We start from the raw sequence: 27,078 nt of genomic DNA on the forward strand, positions 1-27,078 counted from the left end.
GAGATTATCGGATGAATGATCGCCTGTTCTTTTTTGCATGATAGTCTCCATATCAAAAATTAAGGGGTTACAAAAGTATGAACATTTTCGGAAGACAGAATAAAAATTCGGAAGCAATGTAATGTATTGTATTGTATTTAGGAGAGCACCACCCGGTGCCTTCTTTTATGATGGATTACAACCACTATATCTGGTCCAGTCCCCCCACTAGAAACCCTAACCAAAGGCGTCCACTCTATGGCTTGTTGTCCCAACACATTTGGCACAGAACTACAGAGTACCACTCTTTTAACAACCATCTATTAACTATGCCAAATGATTCATCAACAACCACGAATTATGTCTCTACCCCTCACAGTGTATGCATACACAAGCGCTTTGCGCTGTACGGCTGTACACTGCGTCACCAGACTAAACTACACAGAGCATTTACGCCCGCTTTCTCTACAGAACAATGTGGCTTCTCTCTGTACCTAGATATTACAACAATAACATGGATGCTTCCCATTTACGCTCTACCCAAAACTGTATTACAGTATAAAACTTAAAAAAAACACAACTGGAATTAAAATTTAAAATACATTTTTTAACATCCATTACATAAACATCTCAGTTATATGTATTCTTATGTAATTTTTATCAATTTTTTAACACCTTTTTACCATTTCCCCCTTTATCATATCCATCAGCGTTGTTCTTAGACACTTGTATTATTCCCTCCTGTTTTATGTGCATGTGTGCATGTGTTTCCATGGTAGCCAATCATGTGACTTGAGTGGGTACTTAATGACCTCACCCAACATGGCCACCACAAAGCCTGATGAAGGGAAACGCATGTCCCGAACGCGAGTTCCTCCTCGCCGACCCGACCCGAAAGTGATGCTGATCCATGTCTGATGTGTATGCCTGTGTTTGCGCTCCACGATATCCAGAAGCATCGTATGCCAGTGGTGTGCTCGGACCAGGGACTGCGCTCAGAAACCTTTCTGTTGCTCCATCCACAGCCTATGGCCTCTCCTTCCTGATCATTGCTAGCGGATGCTACCACTACATACCTACCATTGTACTACTTTTGTGAGTGGATTAGAATTTACTCTTATTAAACAAACCATTTATACTAAACTTAGAGGGCGCTGTTCCTTTTGTTGTTTTTCTATTCCAGAGTTCTTTTGCATTTCCACTTGGAACCGGCAGCCACCCATGGACAGTTCTTATAGTTATTTTACAGTATACCTTTAATACTAATGGACTATCAGTGACTGTACTGGTTTACTGTGTCAACTATCACCCCATGTTCCTTGTCATTTCCCCTCTCCCCCCGCAATAGTGAACTAAGTTTTTGTCATATTCATAGTCCGCCATATTACCAATTGTTGTTCCTAATTAAAATTTTAAAACCAAAGTGATTTTGTCCTTCCAAATACAAGTCAACAGACCCCAAGCTCCTCCCACCAACTTCCTGTTGCACACCTGAACAGGAAGAGGGAGGAGAAGGGGAAGCCTTGAATAGCTTCATATTATGTCTATCAAGACATTAAAAAATCTATTCCTAAAATCATATAAACTTCAACAATTTAAAAAACTTTTTTTCAGGAATGGGTGGAATAAACCCCCATATTGCAAATCACAGGGAATCCCCCTCGACTCACATATCCCCTGGGCAGTCAAACCCCAAGTTTTGAGACCGAAATACCCCACATTAGCGCAACAAAAGCCAAAAACTGAAACTCTTGCAAAAAGATGGCTCAAGGAGGTCAACCAAAGCCTTTCTTTTTCTACTGCAGGTTATAAACAATTAAAAATAAAAATAACACACACACACCGCTACAAGTACAAAAACTCAGTTAAAGCTAGTAAATTCAGTGCAAAGTAGAGATTTCATTAAAAAAACAAAGTTAAATTAAAAAAAGCAACAGTTTCAGTGAAAAGTATGTAAAAAGTACAAAAACAGCCAATTAAATTTACTCAAAGGGAAATGGTGCCCAGAGACAAGATGCCCAGGCAACATGGCTACACACACACACACACACACACACACACACACACGGGAGTTGGAGCAGCTTCCACTCAGGGATGATCCACAGGCCAAACAAAATCCTTAAACTGCTCCTCTATAAACTAACATCACATTTTTAAACCTTGCCTAAAAGCAGACCAATTTCACCCAAAACAAAGCGGACACAAAATGATAGTTGCAACAAAAGGACCACATCAAGCCATGGCCGCATGGCAACCACAAGAGTTGGGCCGCATGGCAGACAGCAAAATGGGCAAAGACAAAAGGACCACATAAAAACACAAACACGTGAAGTGCAGTTGTTGATCCCGCAACATCAAGATTTCTTCACTAGAAACAAACTTCTCCCCACAAAATGACACATTTGAGACACCACATGAACACTTACAAACATTTTAGGCTATATACCCCTAGGAACCCTGGTAATCCAAACACAGGCTCTCCAATCACACAACAATGTTACATAAAACACACAATAACACGGCTCAAACATACACTCTTGTCCCAAAGTTCACTCACTTTTTCTGGCATCAGCAACCCATAGGAACAAGACATTTCAGCAATACCCACAGTGATGCTTGCATCATGATCTTTTCATAAAACAAAGAGAGCTCCCCCCATGCTATTGTCCACAGGGAGTAGCCAACTTTCCCCATAGTAAGTGATGGAACAGCCATGCCTGGCCGCCCCCCTCCCCCGCTAAACCTCATGGCACTTACAGTCATCAGTTACTGACAAACTGCTCAGTCACACACACATTCCAGGCTGCGCCAAATGGGTCCCATAGCAGTGGCAAATAATCACAATCAATACTGGCAAATCATACACAACATACGGTTACTTACACATAACAAACAAACAATAAAAATCCAAGCATTATACCAAAAGATTAAAAATGTGTTATTTTGCAAAGCAGAACCTACCTAAAGCATCGGACAGAGAAAACGTTCCCCTCTGTCTCAGGACAACAAAGTTTAATGTCCTGGATTGGGATCCGTTCTCCCCCTTTTTTTGTCAGTGTGAAGGAGGTTCTGTTCGCTACTACCTGGCTCGCCATCTGTGGTGGAGATTTGGCTATAATCAATCTCACCTGCGCTTACATGCATCCTTTTAGTCTAATGGTATAATACATGTTACTTAACCCATGTCTCCCGCATTTCCCCAGGAAACAGACATGACCATGCTTATGTCCTCTTCTCAACATGACTCTCTCCTCAGCAGTGGCTTGGTTATTTACACACACAAAAGAAGTCACAAACATGAAGCCCTGGCTCCAACGGCTCCAACAGCCAATCGCTTCCTCCACAGGATGTAACAACACAGGATGTGAATGTCAACACAGGATATGAGTTTATACAACAACCAATGACTAAACTTTCAGATGATGGGAGCTCATCTGCAGGTGTATGCTCATGGCACCATAAATATGTTGATCAAGCATACAGGGTTGACACAAGTGCACCGCAATGTCTTGCAGAGTGAACACTTCCAAAACAGACAAACGTCTGTGCATCACACAGGGGCCCTTTCGTCGGCCCTTTAGCCTCACTCCGCAAACACCTCTCACCAACCTCAGGAAGTTTTCCACTACCTAACGGATCTCAACCAGCGTCAGTCTTCCCCAGCCAGCTCTTTACAGCGGGTTGTGGGAGAACTAACACAGGGAGACACTATGATAATACATATTAAAATACATCTTCATAAAATTTCCACAACAGCGTGCACCGGAGGGCAGGGTCGATACCTGCATTCTGCGACTATGGATGCAATTGCTGGACTCCCACCCACAGGGTAACCCTCCGGGAGAGCGCTTCTCCTAGGGGGTTATACGATACGGGAGGAGCTGATAGCACTGCCAGGGGACCCCAAAAGAGGATAATCGGGGCCACTCTGTGCAAAACTAACTGCACAGTGGAGGTAAGTATGACATGTTTGTTATTTAAAAAAGAAAACAAGCCTTTACAATCACTTTAAGGTTTAGCAAACTGCAATTTTAGTTTTGGGTTTAATACTACTTTAAATCTACTGTACCTTTTTGTTACTGTCAACCCTGTAAAATGTTAAATGTTTTGTTTTAAAACAATAAAATGGAAGAGTTGTATGGATGCCAACAAAAGTTTAATAATTATATTTACTTAGTATGAAAAGAAAAATGTATTAAAATAAGCATTTATGTAGTATGTCTTTTTGTTTATGCTGGTAGGTGAAGTTGAAATTTGCCAGTACCATATGCTGAAAAACAGCCCCACACCATGATGATCCCACCTCCAAACTTTGCTGTTGGTATGGTGTTTTAGGGAGATGTGCAGTGCCATTTGACCTCCAAACATAGTGTGTATTATGGTATCTAAATAGTTACATTTTGGTCTTATCTGACCAGACTTATATTCTCCCAGTATTTCACAGGCTTGTCTAAATGTTGTGTGGAAAACTGAAACGAGCTTCAATATGCTTTTTCTTCAGCAATGGAGTGTTACGTGGTGAGCGGCCATACAGGACAACTCTTCTGATAATTCTTTTCATTCCTGTCTTGGTGCTATTTTGTGAGGAGCACCTGGTCGTGGCCTGTTTATAGTGAAATTATTTTCTTTCCACTTCTGGATTATGGCCCCAAACAGTGCTCACTGGAAGATTCAGAAGTTTAGAAATCCTTCTGTAAGCAATGCCATCAGTACATTTTTCAACAATAACATTGCAAAAGTCTTGAGAGAGCTATTTGTTTTTACTCATCACAAAATGTTTCTTATGTGACACCTTGGCAATGAGACCCCTTTTTATAGGCCATCAGTTGAGATTGAACTAACTGATATTATTTTCCACTGACAAGGGGCAGGATTGCTTTCTAATTATTTATAGATTTCAGCTGGTGTCTTGGCTTTCCATGCCCTCTTGTACCTCCCTTTCTTCATGTATTCAATACTTTTTCACTGTGTCATTCCATTTTATTACACATAACTTAATTTAACTTATTTGTTTTGGTTTCTTTGTAAGTATGGATTGCATTGGTTGTTACTGACATGTGAACATTTCATGTCAATAGCACCTTTAGAAATATATTTACTTATAAAAATGGTGATGTGTTCAATATTTATTTTACCTGCCGTATAGAATTTTAATTTTTTTTAAAACATACTAAAATTACAAATTATAAAAACAATGCATGAGGCTGCAAATGTGAACAACGCATACTGGGTATGATTTGCTTCAATCTCAACACATTTCAAACAATAATTTCTTCATTGGGGAAACAAAAATCTGTCAACTAAAGCCACGTACACACGGGCGGATTGTATGGCCTACTTAGTCCGTCATACAATCCGACGGACAGTCCGTCATACTTTCGAATGAACAGACTTGACCACACACGGATGCACAAACAGTCCGTCGAAAGCTTGCGCGATGACGTGTACAGCACGTACGACGGGACTAGAAATAGGAAGTCCAATACACAGCAATGCAACCTTCCGCCGTGTAAATCCTTTCTGAGCACGCGCCATTCTTAGTCCGTCGAACTAGCCTACTCACGAGTGGATTGTCCGCTGAAACCAAAGTATGACGGACAATATTACGGAAATTCTGAAATACTTAGTACGCCAGACTGCACGCTGAAAAAGTCCGCTGAAGCCCACACACGAGCGGACTGTCCGCTGAAATGTGTTTCGACGGACTAAGTAGGCCATACAGTCCGCCCGTGTGTACGCGGCTTAAGAAACAATTAGTGATGATCCAATAAGCAATATATAAACAAACATCTCCATAGAGCTACAGACTCAAATGATCACAGTAGACATGTGGCCATCAAAGTAATTCCTATATTAAAAGGTCACCTTTTTACCTCAAGGAAACTGTTGCTTTAACCACTTACAGACCGGACCATTTTGCTTGTCAAAGACCAGGCCACTTTTTGCGATTCGGCACTGCGTCACTTAAACTGACAATTGCGCGGTCGTGCGACGTGGCTCTCAAACAAAATTGACGTCCTTTTTTTCCCACAAATAGATCTTTCTTTTGGTGGTATTTGATCACCCCTGCGGTTTTTATTTTTTGCGCTATAAACAAAAATAGAGCGACAATTTTGAAAAAAACGCATTATTTTTTACTTTTTGTTATAATAAATATCCCCCAAAAATATATAAAAAAAACTTTTTTTTCCCTCAGTTTAGGCCAATATGTATTCTTTTACATATTTTTGGTAAAAAAAAATCACAATAAGCGATTATTGATTGGTTTGCGCAAAAGTTATAGCGTTTACAAAATAGGGATAGTTTTATGGCATTTTTATTAATAATTTTTTATTATTTTTTTTTTACTAGTAATGGCGGCGATCAGCAATTTTTATTGTGACTGCGACATTATGGCAGACATATCAGACATTTTTGACAAATTTTTGGGACCATTGTCAGTTATACAGCAATCATTGCTATATAAATGCAGTGATTCCTGTGTAAATGACACTGGCAGTGAAGGGGTTAACCAGTGGGTGGCAGTGTACCTAGTTCCTAGGGGTGTGTTACTAACTGTGGGGGGTTGGGCTTTCATTTAGTGAACACTGATCTCTGCTCCAATCACATGGAGCAGAGATCAGCGTCACTAGTTGCTAGGCAGAATGGAGAAATGCTGTTTACAACTGCACTTCTCCATTCAGCCATCCCGTGAGATGATCGCGGGTATGCCCGCGGCGATCAAGTCCGCGGGACCCGCGACCGGACTCACGGGGGTCCCGACTGGCAGGGCGGCATTGAAGATTGGACGTACCTGTACGCCAATATGCCTGCCCGTGCCATTCTGCCGACGTACATCGGCGTGCGCTGATCGGGAACGGTTAAACAATGCTTACAGTGCCTTGAAAAAGTATTCATACCCCTTGAAACTTTCCACATTTTGTCATGTTACAACCAAAAACATACATGTATTTTAGTGGGATTTTATGTGATAGACTAACACAAAGTGGCACATAAATGTGAAGTGAAAGGAAAATGATAAAGGGTTTTCATTTTTTTTTTTTTTTTACAACTAAATATCTGAAAAGTATGGTGTGCATTTGTATACAGTCCCCAGAGTCAATACTTTGTCTCTACCACCTTTTTAAGGATTTCTCAATTGGATTGAGGACTAGATTTTGACTGAGCCATTCTAACACATGAACATGCTTTGATCTAAACCATTGTAGCTCTGGCTGTATGTTTAGGGTCGTTGTCCTGCTGGAAGGTGAACATCTGTCCCAGTCTCAAGTCTTTTGCAGACTCTAATAGGTTTTCTTCTAAGATTGTCCTGTATTTGGCTCCATCCATCTTCCCTTCAACTCTAACTAGCTTCCCTGTCCCTGCTGAAGAAAAGCATCCCCACAACATGATGTTGCCACCAGGCTTCAGGGTTGGGATGGTGTGTTCAGGGTGATGTGCAGTGTTAGTTTTCCGCCACACATAGCATTTTGCTTTTAGGCCAAAAAAGCTAAATTTTGGTCTCATCTGACCATAATACCTTCTTCCGCATAATTGCTGTGTCCCCCACATGGCTTCTTGCAAACTGCAAATGGGAATTATTATAGATTTCTTTCAACAATGGCTTTCTTCTTGCCACTCTTCCATAAAAGGTCAGTTTTGTAGAGTGCAGGACTAATAGTTGTCCTCCCACCTGAGCTGTGAATCTTTGTAGCTACGCCAGAGTTTCTTGCTTGGACTGTCAGTTTAGGCGGATGGCCATGTCTTGGAAGGTTTGCAGTTTTCCCACACTCTTTGCATTTTCGGATAAGGGATTGAACAGTGCCCCGTGAGATGTTCAAAGCTTGGGATTTTTTTTTATAGTCTAGCCCTACTTTAAACTTCTCCACAACTTTATCCCTGACCTGCCTGGTGTGTTCCTTGGCTTTCATAAGGCTGTTTGTTCACTAAGAATTTCTTACAAACCTATGAGAGCTTCACAGAACAGTTGTATTTATACCGAGATTAAATTACACACAGGTGGACTCTATTTACTAATTGGGTGACACTTTGTGTTGGTCTATCACATATAATTCCCCCAATAAAATACATTTACATTTTTGGTCGTGAGAAAATATGGAAAATTTCAAGGGGGTTGAATACTTTTTCAAGGCACTGTATATAGAGAGTAGGTCTTCTGATACTGGCTATTTGGGAGAAATGTAGTTATATATATATGGGATTGTATAATACACATGCCCCTAGATTTGTTATTTTGGCATTTACTTGGAGGGGTTTGCTGGGTGACCTTTTAATATATTGATTACTTTGATGGCCGCTTATCCACTGTGATCATCTAGGTCTTTAAGGTGATGTCTATTTATACATATTGAATTGATGTTGGATGAAGTACCATGTGTTTATTAGACGATCACCAATTGTTTCTTAGTTTACAGATTCTCATTTCCCCTGAGGAAGAAATTATTGTTTGAAACACGTTGGGTTTTAAGAGAATTGTACCCAATATGCTTTGCTCACATTCGTGACCTCATGTATACTTTTTTAAATTTTTAATTTTAGTATGTTTCAATTCAAAAAACATTTTTATATATTTATGTATGTAGAAATGTGGAGTGTCTGAATCCAAATCTACTATTTTCATGTCTAAAGGTATTCCATAGAATACTTTATATATCAATTTATTATTATACAGGTATTTATCCTTTTTTTCTTTTTTAACGTTTTTTATTTTTTGGATTTACAGTGCCTTGAAAAAGTATTCATACCCCTTGAAATTTTCCACATTTTGCTCTGTTGGCATCACCTGTTAGGGTAGTTTAGTAAGAGGGATTAAGCTTATGAGCATTAGAATGTCCTTGTGCCACACTAAAATGGCCGCTGGGCATGTCTATTTAGTAAACTACAAGAAAATGTCCGACGGATAATCATATGTTTTGAACTAAGAAAATGGCTGATGGCCAGGTATTTAACAAACAGCACCACTGTCCAATTAGCATCACCCTGATGAAGATACAATATTTCCCTTGTAGGGGAGGGGACTGGACGGCGCAGGAGGCAGCTGGTCTGTCATATGGAGTAGGAGCACACAATCTCATCCATGGCTTGGCGCTATTAAGGCATGCTATAGAACGATGCACTAATGCACCAGACCCATGCGAGTACCCTATAATAGGGCTTTGTTTGCATTAAATAAAATCCTTTAAAAGGGTATTACACTGTGGAAGTCTCTTTTTGATATCTATATATGAGGATGCCACATCTTTGAGCAGTATTTGGACCTTGCAACCTGATCTGAAATCCGTTTTGATGATTCAAAAGTGTGTACTGACCAAACTTAATTGCGTGGTCACACGCTCTGAGGTGAGCGGCCATTATCTTGGGGTGGGGAGCACCTGAGTGTAATCACTGCTGAAGATCGCTATATTCACAGTTACCTATCAAGTCACGTTTATTATCTTTGTATTAAGGATGCTGAAAACTGACCCTGGATGGTCAGAGTATCACGGACCTATATGCACCTGAGCACTTTATGGACCACTTTTGTATCAATATTTATATTTTATGAAATGTGTGTATATTCACGCTATATGATGTTGTAAGCTGTATGATAACAGTCGCTTATATATATATATATATATATATATATATATATATATTATTCTTGGACAAGACATTAGTCAGAAAAGCAGCCAACAGGCCTATTGTTACGCTGGAGGAGCTGCAGAGATCCACAGCTCAGGTGGGAGAATCTGTCCACAGGACAGCTATTAGTTGGGCACTCCACAAATCTGGCCTTTATGGAAGAGTGGCGAGAAGAAAGCCATTGTTGAAAAAAAGCCATAAGAAGTCCAGTTTGCAGTTCCCAAGAGGCTATATGGAGGACTATGTGTGGCAGAAAACTAACATTGCACATCACCCTGAACACACCATTCCCACCGTGAAACGTGGTTTGCATTATGTTGTAGGGATGCTTTTATTCAGCAGGGACAAGGAAGCTGGTCTGATGGGAAGATGGATGGAGCCAAATACAGGGCAATCTTAGAAGAAAACCTGTTAGAGTCTGCAAAAGAGTTGAAACTCAGGCGGAGGTTCACTTTCCAGCAGGACAACTACCATAAACATACAGCCAGAGCTACAATGGAATGGTTTAGGTCAAAGCATATTCATGTGTTTTATTTATATATATATATATATATATATATATATGGCCCAGTCAAAGTCCAGACCTAAATCCAATTGAGAATCTTTGGCAAGACTTGAAAATAGCTTTTCAGAGATGCTCTCCATGAGACATACTCAAAAAGACTTGCAGCTGTATTTGCAGTGAAAGGTGGTTCTACAAAGTAGGGGGGCTGAAGACAAATGCACACCACACTTTTCAGATATTTATTTGTGAAAAATTAAAACGGGATGAAACGGCTTAAGCATTCACAGCCTACAAGTTACCAGAATAGCTTAAAACTGAAGCAAACAGCAGCTTTTAATCAGAAGGAAAAGAAAAAAGGCAAGAATGACCATGTTTTAAAGTTCTGTAACTGATTTCAGCCCATTAAGAACACTGGAAAGTGTCAATGTCGTCTAGTAGGAATAGAAATGCTTTACGAATGTTGGCAAAACTGCACAAGATTGTTTCTCGCACCACTTTCTCCTATTGTTTTTTTTTTTATACAAAGACAGTATACTGTAAAGCTGGCCATAGACTACGTGATTTTTGGCCAATTCCTAATGAACTAGTCAAAATTCAATCAGTGGGTGACCCTTACAGCCCCACTCCACCTGAAATTCTTCAGGAGCCGGCAGAAAATTGATGGTCAAGCAGCGCCTGCATCCAATCACATGTAGGTACGGACTCAATCCCGATAGAGACACACACAGCGCAGCTGGATCCCCCCCCCCCCCCCACTTACTCCTCTTATGATTTGACTGACAACAGCAAGAGCACAGAGAGGGGAAAGAATAACTGAAGCCAGGCACAGTGCTGGATTGATATAGGACTGTTAGGAAGGAGGACTGAGGGGCACTGCTATTGTAAGGTTAATTACCTTAATGTGGAGAATGGAATGGAAATGGAATGGAAAAGGACATCAATTTTGTTTGGGAGCCACGTCACACGGCCGCACAATTATCAGTAAAAGCGACGCAGTGCCGAATCACAAAAAAGTGCCCTGGTCTTTGGCCCGGGGCTGAAGCAGTTACTTATTTTTACATGGGCTGGTGTTTGTGTGGGTCATGTCTAAATGATCTGGCCTCAAAACACACACCTACTTCCTGTGTACAGATTCACCTCCGGGCTAATGTATATTGCTTCCTGCTTCAGTGTGTGTATATATATATATATATATATATATATTATATCTATAGATGTAGGTTTTTGTGTCCACCAGCAGAGAGAAGTTGAGTAGATGCCACACTCTCAATTCTGGAGGTATAATAATGGTCTAGCACAGGGGTCTTCAAACTACGGCCCTCCAGTTGTTCAGGTACTACAATTTCCATCATGCCTAGTCATGTCTGTGAATGTCAGAGTTTTACAATGCCTCATGGGATGTGTAGTTACACAACAGCTGGAGAGCCGTAGTTTGAAGATTCCTGATCAGAACGTCTTGAAAAAAGGTGGTTTTTCATGGGCCTTGTATAACGCCCAAGAAAATCGTTTGGAAAATACAAGTGGGTCATGGCACATCTACATTCTAAATTTGGCACTTAGGATGGTTACGCCCTATGCAATCTGATTGGCCAATCTCTGTACAACTCGATATTTAGGTAGAATAGGTAATAGGAAGACGCACTTGAACAATTAATTCAAATTATAGGAAATCAAACAGGCTCTTGCATTAAATCCACTTTATTTAAGATCTAACTGATTGCAGTGTATGGTCAACTCTAAGGATCAAGATCTGAAAAAATTGAATTTATTTTGTTTTTTTGTTTTTTTACCCAAATCTTTCAATTGTATTGAAAGATTTGGGTAAAAAAAGAAAAAAAATTAATTGCAAAGATATATTAGAAGTGATAGGAATGAGATTAGCATGAAATGGGTTAATTAACTGAGAACACCTACTCATTTCCTAACAAGACACATACAATGAGATGAAATAACCAATTGTATTGGACTTGCGCTATTATCAATAAGAAAACCGCAGTTACCCTAGCGACAGTTGCAGTTTACACGTGCGGGTATTTATTAACGATATTTGCGCTTCAATGTGCTCTGGTTCGCACATTTGATTAATGACTTTTCCGGCGCACCAATTAAAGTATGAACTGGTGCAGTGCTTTCTTCTTAGTAAATCACCACCACAGTATATACATATATACCTCACATATGCATTTTACATTTTCACTGTATAATTGCCATAGCTATCAACAGATCTGTTTATCTGATAGTCCTTAAGGATGACACCAACTGATATTTGGAGGATTTACAAAGTAATTTTAGAAATCAGTGGCAAAGAGCCTGTAAATTGACGAGGGATTCATAACCTCTGCAATAAGTGGTCTTAAAAAAGACTAAGGTTTTTTTTTTTTGTGAAACTGCCTGAGAAAACCATGGGGTTTACTTTGGCTTTTACAAGGAAGAAATACATCAAAAGGGAAAACAAACAGGATATCTTAGGCATGTGACATATCTAGCAGTTGGCATAGTATGTGATAATGAGGAATATAAGTAAAGGCATCAAACAAAATTTCTGGCCATGGAGCTTGGACATCTGAAATTTTAGAAAGCACTGAGAATGAGTTTTAGACAGATGGGCAATATCCACTGACTTTTGATCAAGACACATGGCTATAAATACTTAAAAAGAAAGAACTGTGTTAAGCCACAATAAACAATTATACTAGAATACCATGACTATGTCAAAGAAAAATCAGAATCTAAGCCAACTTACTTGTAGCCAGCTAGATGAAACAGACAGAAAGCATGGTTTGTTTGTAGATATAATTTAATCGATATTTAAACTACTAAGGCACTCAATGCTAAACTACTTCTAGTACTATTGTACAGTAATGTACTGAATAAAGTTGAAATTCAACAAGCATTATGTAGGGCAATAATTGAGAATAACTGACATTTTGTAGACCTGAAATCCAATGAAAACACAAAGAAACAGGTGCCCCTGGGTATAGGTTTTGGACAAGGTTTAATGTAGATAGATAAACAGGCAACTTACATTTGAGTGGTTAAAAAGAGCATGGTCCCAACATAGGGGGTATCATCAGATCTGTCAATCCGCTTCTGCTGGGGGGGGGGGGGGTTCTTCTCAGCTCGCTGCACACACCGATGGATGGTAGCCGGCCGGCTGCAGTGGAGATAACCACTTTGCAGCTAACATTGTTTTTTTGGAAGGTACATTGATGATCTAATTATCATCTGGGATGGTGCCCCTGACCTCATTAATTCTTTTGTCCAATGCTGTAATGACAACCCATAGGGACTTTCGTTTACATTTGCAACTAGTGCAACTACTATGGCCTTCTTAACATAGAATTGGGAGACACAATGGCAAAGACCATCTATGCCAAGAATTATGCAAAACCTAAAGCTGGCAACTCTTAGTTACGCTTTAAGAGTTGCCATTACCCAAAATGGATCAAAAACATTCCAAAAGGTAAATTCTGTCATCTCTCAGAACTGTACTAGAGACACCGATTACGTTGAACTCAGTACTAATCTTAAGAGGAAATTTCTCAATATCAGTACCCCATAAGCCTGGTAGAAGAAGCATACGAATCGTACCTTCAAGCAAAGGCTCCAAAAACGAGCCAACCACCACTTGACTGTTCCACTAAGTTCATAACCACTTTCCATTCCAAATACAAAGTGATGTAAAGGATACTGTCTAATCATTGGGACATCCTACAGCAGGACCCACATCTAAAAAACATCTCCCCCCCCACATCCAAAAGTCACATACCGTAGGGCACCTAATCTTAAGAATAAAATTGCCTGAAGCAAACTCAAACCAACTATTATTTCACCATCTGTACCAATTCTAATTCCTATTGTGGGCATGCACCAATGCCACAAACCACTATGTAAGACAAGCAAATATGTACAGCATGGTCAAAAATCCTTTAGTACAAAGGGCAAAACCTATTTACTAAAGGAATTTTACAATTGCTCATCTGATTATGTCGTCTATGGCCTTACTTGCCCCTGTGGGTTAATCTATGTGGGTCGAACAATCTGAGCCCTCAGGCAAAGATTCGGTGAACACAGATGGTTCATTAAGGGTGGCACAGACCCACACAGTGTCCCAAGGCTTTTCTTAGAAGTCCACCACAAATCCACCAGGGGACTCAAAGTATGGGTCATCGAACAGATCAGTGATTCAAAAAACTGTGTGCCAGAGAGACCTATTGGATATACAGTTTAGATGTCCTCTCACCAGGGGTTTCAACAGCCAATATACCTTAAACTTTATATTCTACATTTTACTATTGCCTTGTTTAGATTCATCTAAAGTTGACTATATCTGTTCTATACTATAGGCCCATATTATAATTTATTATGTTACATTATTTATTATCATCCATTTCATTTAATCATATTTATAAATTTTTTAGGTTGGTCATCCTTTTTCTCTTATGTGGTGGCAGGTACGTAAGTATGCCCTCCCCCCCAATAATACCCCCCTAAAAAAACACTACTTTATTAATATATATATTATATAATATAATATTATACTATAGGGCGAATCTGGCATGTGTTCATGTGTTGCCACTCTCACACATGCAATGTCGCATTCCTATGACCATTTTTTAAAACCTTATCACCCCTTTCTCATCCCATTAATTTTACCTCACGTTATTAATTCCATTTATTTAATTTATTTCACAACACCACATCCCACCTTTTCCCAGCCCCTGCTATATGTACAAATGTAATCAGTTATCATTTGTACCACCTTCAATACAGATAAACTCCACTAATGTCCCCCCCCCCAGTAATAATATACCCCACATTGTATATTATTATATATCTATATATATTTAAACACACAATATATATTGACTTGAATTTGTCACCCTACCTCTAATCCCATCCCTTGATAGTTATATATAGCATTATACATGATCATTCGGTATTTAGTTATTTTTCTATGACCATCCTGTTTCGCATATCACTTAGTCCTTAAATATATATCAATGCAGATCCTACCCATCCTTCCTATAGGTTTGTCTTCCCTTTCTTCATGTTATTCTTGCTGTTTGTTTCGTTGGTGGGGAAAAAATGAATGCGTGCTATGGTGTCCCTGGGTAGATGAGCAGGAATATGTTTAGGTTTCGGTAACCTGTGTATCCGGTCTATTAACAAATTCTCCAAGGGGAGGTCAGGAAGTGCTGCCTTCATCACATCCATGAATTAGGACTTCAGGTCAGGATTTTCGATCGCTTCAGGAATTCCACAAATTTTAACATTGTTTCGCTCTTCCAGGTCTGCGATTTTAGATTTCATCCATGATATTTCGTCTTCATGGGTATTGTGAGCTTCAATAAGCTCCTTGAACATAGAGGCAAATTCGCCCATCTTGTTCTCTAAATGGGTCACTCGTTCTCCAATTGCATTCACTTCTGATTTAAATTGCTTTGCATAATGTCATACATGGAGTGTAAAGAGTAAAGAGTAAAGAGTTTACAACCACTTTAAGCGATATTTTGACTTATGACTATATTGAATTGTATTGTAACTGTACTGTTTGCCTAATGTTGTAAAGCGCTGCAGAAACTGTTGGCAATTTATAAATTCTGTATGATAATATTAATAATAACACTGCCCAAGAAGTATATTTAGCATGCATTATATCCTATCACAACTTACAATAGATGCCCTAGTCATGATTTGCTAACATAATCCAAAATAAGTACAGAATTACCTAAAAAAGATAAAATGTGTTTTTAACGGAGAATCTAGCATGGATGGCAGATAAAAACCAAGTTGGCCCAAGGAATAAAGAAAAATCTGCACTATTTAGGATAACAAGAAAATCAAAGAAATATGTCTGTGCAGGATCTGATGAACTGTTAAGTGCATTAACTTTTCTAAAAGAGCATTTCCACATCTTGTTTACTGCTACTGAGAAAGGTAATGAGCAGCAATGGTTTTATCTGCAATAGCTTCTCCAGAGTTAACAGGCTGCTGACCTCTGGCCCTATCCAGGAGCAAATGAATCACACAGATATCCGTGCAGAGAACTTAAAGCTTTGCAGAGGGAAGCTGCCCTGCTCCCTTACACAAGGACAAATGACCAAATGCCTAGCTGCCAAATTATTTTTAATAACCCCTGCAAGGTAGAAAATAAAATCCACTGCAGAACAAGACAGCAGCTGGCTGACTCCTTGCTTGCAGCATTGGCACATGATCCATAATACTGAAAAGGCAGCAACCACATCTTCTATAATCTCTTCAACACAGACAACCAGCTCAGGAACCTATGTCTCGTCCCTGGAGATGAAGAACTCCGACATGTCATCTCCATCTAATATGCAGACACAGACTTTTCATCTCCTCCTAATAAACTGTCATCAGGGAGTGATAAATAATACTTACAAACAGACACATCAGCACACACCTCTCAGCTCCTCTTAATGTGAAAACATCAGTGTCAAGAGCCTCATGCCTTCAATAACCATGAATTAGATGTATGTACACTCACCCACACTGACCTATTACAAAGTCACTGAAGGCATTTCATACTAATGTTTGAGAATTGGAAATCAAGCCTAGTTTTCACGACCTTGTGGATCTTAATCACCATACAAGACAAATAAAAACAAGCAGTTTATTTGAATACAATAAAGCATTGAAAAACCCCTTCATAACCTGTGGGGTTTATACATGGTTGAGCATTATATACAAATAGTGATCATGACTGCAAACTCAGTGTATACTGTATAGTGGCATAGAAGATTAGCTGGGGACATCCATTACACATATAAATAAGAAACGTTAACTTGCTTGACTTTTGGGTGATGCAATTTGACCCCGATATTGTCCCCTCCCGCCTTATGAGAAATTCACAAATGGAGAGATGAAAGCAAAAGCTTATACACAATTCAGGGTCCTTGTATACCACTGATATTGGCAAACCTATTTGACTTGTACTGGTATTATCTTTTATTTGCATATATAAATCTTATCTTAAAGTAAACCTGTCAGTGTATCCTTACTAAACTGATAGTATAAATGAAATGGGATGTAGTGATACCTGTAGGTACATACAGATTTCTTACTAAGTGACCCAGGAGCTCCAAAACCCAAGGCCTCTGTTGGTATGGGAGGGCACCAATTACACTGTTGGACCAATAGTGAAAATAATAATAATAATAATGAAACACAGGAGGAAGATGGGGGAACCCATAGTTTGCTTTCACAGCTCAGGAAAGGAATTGCATAAACTGTCTTCCAAAGTTTCAGGTCTTCCAAGAGGATCAGGAAGAATTTTGCAGATATATGCAGGCACTTCTGTGTGTCTGAATTTCATTTATGTTACCAGTTTACACAGTTTATATGATAGGTTTACTTTAAAGAATACCTCTGTTAAACTGTGCTCAGTAAAGAGGAGTCTTGTCTTCTATATAAAAACTTCATGTACCCGTTACCTTAATCTTCTTGGTGTCATATCTTCACATATTTCCATAGAAATGCAGCACTGTACCCTCAGCCACTTAACATGGAGTAACCCTTTAAGAATAACCACTACAAATCGGTTAAGAGCTCCCAGTCTCCCAAGAGAAGCAGAGCTATGCCTTCCATAATCACAGTTATATGTACAGCCATAAATATATACAGGCAACTACTGTTGTGAATCCATTTATAAACCCCATCCTTGTCCTCTTGGGATAGTTAAGAGAAGCCCTTTTAAAAACTGCATTATGAAAGGTGACTGAACTGAGTTTGATTTTGGCCCCAAAAATAAACATATCCGATTGGCACATCCCTCTTCCAAAGGGTAAAGGCTAAGTGGTTGCCATCCACGTGATAATGGATGCTATCTGGCATCACATGATTCCAAGTATTCCAGGGCGATTTCATAGCAGAAGCGATATTGGTCCTGAAGAGAAAGACAAAGGGTTTCATATTTAGTGGTATTGTAGTTAAAACATAATTTTACCATCACATATATGAAATTTTTTGTTACTTTTTGATTTGCTTGCAGTGCCTAAATCATTGCATAACAAGATGATTTACACTAATGCAGTACCATCAGCACTCCTCAAAGTGACAAAGTGAAAATAATATGCAATAGTATAGGTTTATGAGAGACACTAGCTTCCATTATCTCACCTCTACCCCCTTCTTACTAGTAGATAAAAATATCCAAACTCCTCTTGATCACTTGCACTGTTAACAACTTTACCGCAACAATCATAGACAAGAGAGACTACAGGTTTTCTTTAGTCCCTTCCATGTCCATCGGGTATATCAGAATCCAACTCAGGTAGTGGAACTCGAGAAGAAGCCTGGCCTTTTTGGACAGTAATGACTGTATAAAAACTGTTAATTGTCTAAGAAATGGGGATATAGTGGCAGGAAAATTAGCTTTTTTCAGGTGGGTTGCTTGTTGCGTACTTTAAATATAACTAAAATCGGATGCAGAGCCCGGGTCCTGCTTCAATGCAAGGGAAGCAGCATCCCTCTGAGGTTGAGTGTTGTACGGCCTTTCAGCAGAGCAAATATTTGCCTGAACTTCTGCTGTTGCTCCCTTTAGACTTACTTCTATCATAGTTACAAGTGAGGATAATCCTCTGTGGGGTACTCAAAGTAGGGTGTGGAATATAGAGAAGGCACATTCGGAAGGAGAACACCCATGTGGAGACCATTCTGTATAAAAGTACCCATGTCAAAAAGGGTGGAAGGAATCGCCTGAGTAAGGGTATAAGGAGCTCTACATGGAAATGGTGGTAAAGTGTGCAACCTTTGGTGTGATTTGTTTTATGGTCATCCAACTGAGATTAAGTGGTTGAATATTGGGATTGAGTTTGAAACGTTTACACTGTAAAATGAATACATTCCAAACATGCCCCAATTTTTACAGTAGCGGTCAGAAATACAGGGCCACCCTATCTTACCTTGTCAACAAGGTAAGGTCCCTGTGCAGGCTTCGCTTGTAATGGTGGGCATACTCCTCAAGAGGTCTTCAGGGTCTGGGTTCCATAGGAATGGACTACAGCCCTGGACCTTTAAAGCACCTTGCAGCTGACTACATTGCATGCATTGAACTAAGTGTCAAGGTAAGCATCTGTGCAGGATCCAGTGCTCAAACAGCGTGGGGTTCGGGTATGGTTCTGAAGATTTTAACAAGGTTGCACTGACCTGGATGCCCTGCTTCCATTGTGATATTTAGAAGACCCTGAGGAGTGGATTGAAGAATCAGAAGTTAAAATAATAAACCAGTTAAGCTAAGAATGACTACTCTGCAAGGGAGAAGAGGGCCACTTTAGGGGCACTAGCGAAAAACTGAAGAGTCAGAGTGGAGTAGGGTTATAAGGGAGGTGTCTGGTGGGGGCATGTCCTCGAAAGCTTTGCCAGTGTCCAATCACCTGAAGGTACACGCTTATAACCCAGGAAGTATGAATACTTAGCCTGTTTCCTGTACTGTACAATTGAGATAAAAGTTTTGCTTGTTGTTCTGCTTTTAATGGACAGAAGCTGGCTGACACTGATAAGAAGAAGCAAAGACAAACCAAGATAAAACTCCTGACCCTTGCAATTTGAGCAATTTTGAGTATTTACCCCACAATGAAAAGCAGGATGAGATAGTATAAGTGCCCACAACACAGCTGTTGGTGATGCAGCACCTAATTCTCCAGTGCTTCAACCCCCCTTCTGGGTAATTGCAGGACAAATGGCAATAGTGTGCCATGCTCATATGGGGCAAGCCTCAGGCTTTCCATAGTCGCAGGCCTGGATAACATTCTGGATAACAAACACAGTAAAAGCACTAGAGTGCACGAAATGCACAACCCACATTATACTACATTATATAGGACAGGGATCAGCATCACACAAGAGGCTGTGTCTTGGCCCCCGAACCTGTAAAGCAATCTGCAGTCAACAAACTAGAACACAAGGGGGTCAGTTTATACAAAGTTTACTGTACAAATATCTCAAGCAATCGCTCAGCTCTCGCAGATAATCCCATACCTTACCTAATACTTTAATTTCCTACGATAGTCAGCTTCATCCAATGTACTCTAAGGTGGTATTTTCCTAAAATATCTTAATGAAAATTGAAAATATTGCATTATAGGCACTAGATGAAGCTTACGCTCGTAGGAAATAAATGATTTAGGCAAAATATGTGATTTTTTTTGTGACCGCTTGTCACAAGTGAATGCTTGCGACATTTGCACAGATTTTTTTTTATATAGAGGTTGAGTAGGCACTGCAAGCAGAGCCCCGTGCCCTAGGGTCAAATTACAGGTTAGCTTAGCAAACTTCGATCTGGCAGAATTAGTAAAAACTGAAGCATGATGGCAGTGAGGGTGATTGCCCAACTGCTTTTTTTGTTTGCCAGAGTTCAATTTATCCTAAGGCAGCAGTATAACCTAATTTTTTCTCAAATACATCTGATCCTGTGTCCCATAGGGCTCCTTCACATGTGCAGCCTGTGATGAGGTGTTATGCTGCCTTCCTTACTGGTTGATTTAACCCTGTAAATATCATATTACTGCGCATCATAGATTTGTGTTTGCATTCGGCGACAGTCACACCCATGCTGTTTCATTTTTGCCATGTGTACAACCCTGAGCGGCTGCATGCCCAGGTTCAGGTGGGCAGTAAAACAGCAGCTCAACTGCCTGGCTCCTTAACCACATGTGTTATCGAAGCCTTAATGAATGGTAAAGAAAGATTTGTGAGCACTTTTTGTTCTTTGAAACGAAGAAATTATATGTCAATTTTAACATGTCTTCTATTGACAAGATTAAAACCCCTTATCCAGTCAAAGAAAAGGTTGTTAGGCCTCTTGCACATGATACTCCTGTGTGAGCATCTACTTTTTCAGCCTTCTTTTGTATGTATTTGCACATGTTTATGGCCATTTTCACGTATATGTGTTTGCGCAAAATGCGAAAACATATTCGTGCTCTGCACAATGTGTAAATAGCCATTTGTGAGCATTTGCATATTTGAGCACATGAGGCGTAAACTACTGATCAAAAAATCAGATTTTCCCATATATATATATATATATATATATATATATATATATATATATATATATATATATATATATATATTTTTTTTTTTTTTTTTTTTTTTTTTTATTGAAGAATGCCAGGCGCTTGTTTATGCGCCTGTGTGCATAGGTACATTACAAGGGGTTGCTTTGAATCCCAAAATGTTGGTATATTGCCATAGTTAGGTGTTACTATAGCATATGTTTTTAATATAAATATGTACAATCACTGATATTTATTATCATTGTTAGTATGATATTGCATAATGAGTATTACAAGAAGCACAGAACTTTCATTTTAAATATTTAAAATGAATGACAAGTTTGTCTCAAAGAGGTATTAAACCCCTTCAAAAATAAAAACTACTGCAGTTTACCAACCCTTACAATGCGGTGGTTTAATTTTTTTAAGCTTTTTTCCTTATTTTTTTCTGGTGATCAATCCAGTAACACTTCCTGCCTTAAGGTATCTCCACTCTGGATGAAGGAGAAAAGGAGACATTTCTGGACAGCAGTATTGTCAGTCTGTGGACAGGGTAGTGTTATGCCGCATACACACGATCAAACAATCCGGTGGAAAAGTCCGGCGGACTCAAGTCTGCCGGACAATCCTCCTGTGTGTAGGCTCCGGCTGACTTTTTTACCCAAAAGTCCGGCGGACTAAGAAAGTAGTTTTGCACACCAATCTGTCCGTCAGACTCGCATTTCGGTGGACAGTACGGCCGTGTGTGTGCCAGTCCGCCGTTCTTTTGAAATGAACAGACTTTTCCCGCCCGGAGAAAAGTCTGCTCATTTTGAGCGCGGCTCTAGGTAGCCGGGGTCAGTGAAGGAGGCGTCACTGGCCTCGTCACCTGGTATGGACTTAAAGGGGAATCCCTACACCGAAAAATCGGCGTGGCGGTCCCCCCCCAGGTCCATATCAGACCCTTATCCAAGCACGCTACCCAGCCGGCCAGGAAAGGGGGTGGGGACGAGCGAGCGCCCCCCTCCTGAGCCGTACCAGGCCGCGTGCCCTCAACTTGGGGGGTGCCTTGGGGAAGGCGGGGACGTGCGCCCCCCCCACCCCAAAGCACCTTGTCCCCATGTTGATGAGGACAAGGGCCTCTTCCCAACAACCCTGGCCATTGGTTGTCGGGGTCTGCAGGCGGGGGGCTTATTGGAATCCATGGGCCCCCACCCTATGTGAATGAGTAGGGGTACAATGTACCCCTACCCATTCACCTGTGAAAAAAGTAAAAAAAAAAAAAACACAACACACATGGGTTAAAATAGTTTATTGCACAGCTCCGGGGGTCTTCTTCTGTCTTCGGGGGTCTTCTCGCCGGACTCCTCCGCTATCTTCTGCTCTTTTGCTAGCTCTTTCACTAGCGGAGCCCGCCTTTCTTCTTCGCCGCCGCCCTCTTCTTCCGACTTCGAGGGTCTTGTCCCCCTCTTCGGGGGTCTTGTCCCCCTCTTCGGTTCTTCTTGCCGGCCTTCTGTTGCCGCTGTCACTGTCTTCTGTTCTTCTCTTCTGGAGATGCTGCCTCGTCGCTGTCTCCGGTCACTATGACAGGACACGCGGCGTGCGGCGACTTATATAGGGACATCACCGGATGATGTCCCTGCCCATTATGATGTCACAGTCCCAGAGGATGCTGGTGTCCTGTCATAGTGACCGGAGACAGCGTCAAGGCAACATATCCAGAAGAGACGAACAGAAGACGGCGGCAGCGCGACAGAAGACCACCGCTTGCAAAAGAGCTAGAAGAAGGCGCGGTGGCCCGGCAAGAAGAACCGAAGGTGGGACAAGACCCCCGAAGAGGGGGACAAGACCCTCGAAGTCGGAAGAAGAGGGCAGCGGTGAAGAAGAAAGCCGGGCTCCTCCGCTAGTGAAAGAGCTAGCAAAAGAGCAGAAGATAGAGGAGGAGTCCGGCGAGTAGACCCCCGAAGACGGAAGAAGACCCCCGGAGCTGTGCAATAAACTATTTTAACCCTTGTGTGTTGCTTTTTTCAAAGGTGAATGGGTAGGGGTACATTGTACCCCATACTCATTCACATAGGGTGGGGGGACGGGATCCGGGGACGGATTCCGATAAGGCCCCCGCCCGCAGACCCCGACAACCAATGGCCAGGGTTGTCGGAAAGAGGCCCTTGTCCTCATCAACATGGGGACAAGGTGCTTTGGGGTGGTATGGCTCAGAAGGGGGGGGGGCGCTCGCTCGTCCCCACCCCCTTTCCTGGCCGGCCAGGTAGCGTGTTCGGATAAGGGTCTGATATGGACCTGGGGGGGACCCCCACGCCGATTTTTCGATGCAGGGATTCCCCTTTAAATCCATACCAGGTGATGGGGCCAGCAACGCCTCCTTCGCTGGCCTTGGCTACCTGGAGCCGCGCTCAGAATTAGCGGACTTTCCTCCATGTGTGTGGGTGAGTCCGTTCATTTCAAAAGTACGTCGGACTTAGTCCGCCGTACTTAATCTGCCGCAAAAGTACCAAGTGTGGGCAGGTAGCTCGTTCGGAAAGTCCGCCAGACTAAGCCTGCCGGATAGTGTGCTACGTGTGTACGCGACATTAGAAATACCATGAAGTTAAGATTGACTTGGCAAATTAAAGCTTAATTCCAACTAACATTTTTATGCAATCACAGGACCAGCTTTTTTCCTTTGAGGCTAAAGGTTTTACCCGTCAACCCTTTAACTGACACTTTTGCTGAACAGCTAGATCTGTTAAAGGAAGATGAAAAATGTCAGCCTTACCTGCCCAGTCCCTAGGTGAAAATAAAGAAACCCCAAAAACTGAATGCAGCTGCATCTAAGGATTAGTAAACTGCAATCATATACATTTTTTGATTTGGCTTTCAAGCTGCTTTAAAATTTGTGTCTCTTTGTATATACAGTATTTGTGTTAATATTAAAAATATTATTTTCTTTGCCGTACCAAAGATTCTACCATATTTGGTTTAACATTTCTTAGACTTTTCACTGCGTAGAAGACATCGACCACACTGTGGCATCGGATCATCTCACAGAGCATGGCACAGGCACAAAATGTTCCACTTCGACCACCACCATTTCTGCAGTGAATACAAGAGAACAAAATGAGCAGTTCTGGCACAAAAACAAATGACTTGAGCAGTGCAGCACATTTCACTTTACTTACAAGCAATGCACAAGTAGTCTATGTTCTCTGTTCTGTTCCTGCCATTGCTCTACCATGGAAAGTAATTGTAAGAAGGATCTTTTAGTGTCTGGAGTGTCTCTGTAAGGGGACCAGCGTAGATACTGGAAATGTTTAACCAGCAGATGTTCTTCCTGAAACAGTGCATGCAGTAAAAGTAAATGCTAGTGATAATACAACGCTAAAACATCATTTAATATTTGGTGACAAAAGGCATTTTTGAATGACACAAGATACTGAGGCACAGGGAAACATTGCAAAACCCTTTGGCTAATTATATTTTGCACATTTTTGCATCAGAAAATTACATGCTAACCAAATAAAACTGGAAAATATTTGATATGCTTGATTAAAACAAGCAATAACAGAACATGTGACTATAATGAGGCCCAAACTGTCTAGCTACATCCAGACAGCAAACGTATTTAAAAATATAGTTCATTGGGGTTGATTTACTAAAGGCAAATCCACTTTGCACTACAAGTGCAATTGGAAATGCAGTCATCGTAGACCTGAGGGGGACATGCAATGAAAATAAAAAACAGTATTTTTGTTTGTACATGATTGGATGATTGAAATCAGCAGAGCTTCCCCTCATTTAAGATCTTCCCCTCAGAGCACTTGTAGTGCAAAGTGGATTTGCCTTTAGTAAATAACCACCATTGCGTCTTTAAAGTTCATCTGTGTCCAGACAATAGACATAAAGTTATTTAGGTTTTCTTACCCAGCAGTAAAAGAGCATTGATACAAGCTGTTCTTGACCTCTCTAGCCCTAGATCCTCAGAGGTCACGACAATTAAAGTCAGTTTTAGTTGGTTACTGTGAAATTTATCCATGCAGTGGGATTCATATCATTCACAGACAAAGTCTTTGATTGTAGACAAAAGAAAGAACCAGTGGCACACCCACAAACAGTTCCGGACACGAGCCAAGGGTAAAAACACCAGCAACAGAAAACGGGGAAGAATAAAGGTAAGCCTCAGCTGTAACTACACTGCAGCCTGGAAGACCTTGCGGCCAAGGCTACCATCCGCTGATACTACCACATTTACCCTGTAAAGTTATGAACTGAAGGCCAGGTTGTGACTTTACAGACTTGTATAATTGAGGCCTGATGAGGAAAAGTCCAAGAGGAAAAGGTGGTCTGATGTATGGCACAAGCTTAAGAGATAATCTGCCAATTACTGTATGGTGCAGATGGTTGAAGAAGATTCTGACAGTCCCTTAGCCAGACCATCAACAACAAATAGTCCATCCGAAGAAAGAAAGAAGTGGACTGTAGGTAGACTCTTATAGCTCTGACCACATTCAAGGTGTGCAAGACCAACTCCTTAAAGTGGAGCTCAACCCAAAAGATGGAAGTATGGCTTTAAGCACTCCTCCCCCCTCCCTGCCACATTTGACATGTAATTATTTTTTTCTTTTGGGTGGGGGGGGGGGGGGGGGCGGTTACCTAGTTTTAACAGGTACAGTATCTCACAAAAGTGAGTACACCCCTCACATTTTTGTAAATATTTTATGTCTTTTCATATGACAACACTGAAGAAATGACACTTTGCTACAGTGTAGTGAATGTGCAGCTTGTATAACAGTGTACATTTGCTGCCCCCTTAAAATAACTCAACACACAACCATTAAGGTCTAAACTGCTAGCAACAAAAGTGAGTACACCCCCTAAGTGAAAATGTCCAAATTCGGCCCAAAGTGTCAATATTTTTTGTGGCCACCATTATTTTCCAGCACTGCCTTAACCCTCTTGGGCATGGAGTTCACCAGAGCTTCACAGGTTGCCACTGGAGTCCTCTTCCACTCCTCCATGATGACATCACAGAGCTGGTGGATGTTAGAGACCTTGCACTCCTCTACCTTCCATTTGAGGATGCCCCACATGTTTAATAGGGTTTAGGTCTAAAGACATGCTTGGCCAGTCTATCACCTTTATCCTCAGCTTCTTTAGCAAGGCAGTTGTTGTCTTGGAGGTGTGTTTGGGGTCATTATCATGTTGGAATACTGCCCTGCAGTCCAGTCTCCGAAGGGAGGGGGGTCATGCTCTGCTTCAGTATGTCACAGTACATGTTGGTTCCCTCAATGAACTGTAGCTCCCCAGTGCTGGCAGCACTAATGCAGCCCCAGACCATGACACTCTCGCCACTGTGCTTGACTGTTGGCAAGACACACTTGTCTTTGTACTCCTCACCTGGTTGCCACCACACACACTTGACACCATCTGAACCAAATAAGTTCATCTTGGTCTCATCAGACCACAGGACATGATTTCAGTAATCCATGTTGTTAGTATACTTGTCTTTAGCAAACTGTGAGCTTTCTGCATCATCTTTAGAAAGGGTTTCCTTCTGGGACGACAGCCATGCAGACCAATTTGATGCAGTGTGTGGTGTGTGGTCTGAGCCCCTGTCTATTTCCCAAAGACAAACTCTGGATATGATGCTGAGCATATGCATGCAACTTCTTTGGTCGAGTGGAACCTGTCCTGTTAAACTGCTGTATGGGCTTGGCCACCATTCTGTAGCTCAGTTTCGGGGTCTGGGCAATATTCATATAGCCTAGACCATCTTTATGTAGAGCAATAATTCTTTTTTTCAGATGCTCAGAGTTCTTTGCCATGAGGTGCCATGTTGAACTTCCAGTGACCAGTATGAAAGAGTGAGATTGATAACACCATGTTTAACAAACCTACTCCCCATTCACACCTGAGACCTTGCAACACTTATGAGTCTCATGACACTGGGGAGGGAAAATGGCTAATTTGGCCCAATTT

At 41.0% G+C, this 27,078-nt stretch overlaps 1 protein-coding gene across 4 annotated transcripts in view; it reads right to left on the minus strand.

Annotated features, from left to right (window-relative positions):
* Positions 1-16,728: 16,728 nt before the first annotated feature.
* Positions 16,729-27,078, minus strand: part of PTPRU (protein tyrosine phosphatase receptor type U) — a 236,481-nt gene continuing 226,131 nt past the window's right edge. For all 4 annotated transcript variants that reach the window (XM_077481757.1, XM_077481759.1, XM_077481758.1 and 1 more), the window contains 3 exons: positions 24,282-24,433; positions 24,060-24,195; positions 16,729-18,014 (listed from right to left, as the gene is read on the minus strand). In XM_077481757.1, coding sequence (XP_077337883.1) covers positions 17,952-18,014; positions 24,060-24,195; positions 24,282-24,433 — 351 coding nt within the window. In that variant the 3' untranslated portion in view covers positions 16,729-17,951. The remainder of the gene's footprint in view (positions 18,015-24,059; positions 24,196-24,281; positions 24,434-27,078) is intronic.

Source organism: Lithobates pipiens, unplaced genomic scaffold, assembly GCF_037356315.1.
Source record: "Lithobates pipiens isolate NorthernLeopardFrog02 unplaced genomic scaffold, aLitPip1_a1.2 Scaffold_16, whole genome shotgun sequence".
Lineage (NCBI taxonomy): Eukaryota > Metazoa > Chordata > Amphibia > Anura > Ranidae > Lithobates > Lithobates pipiens.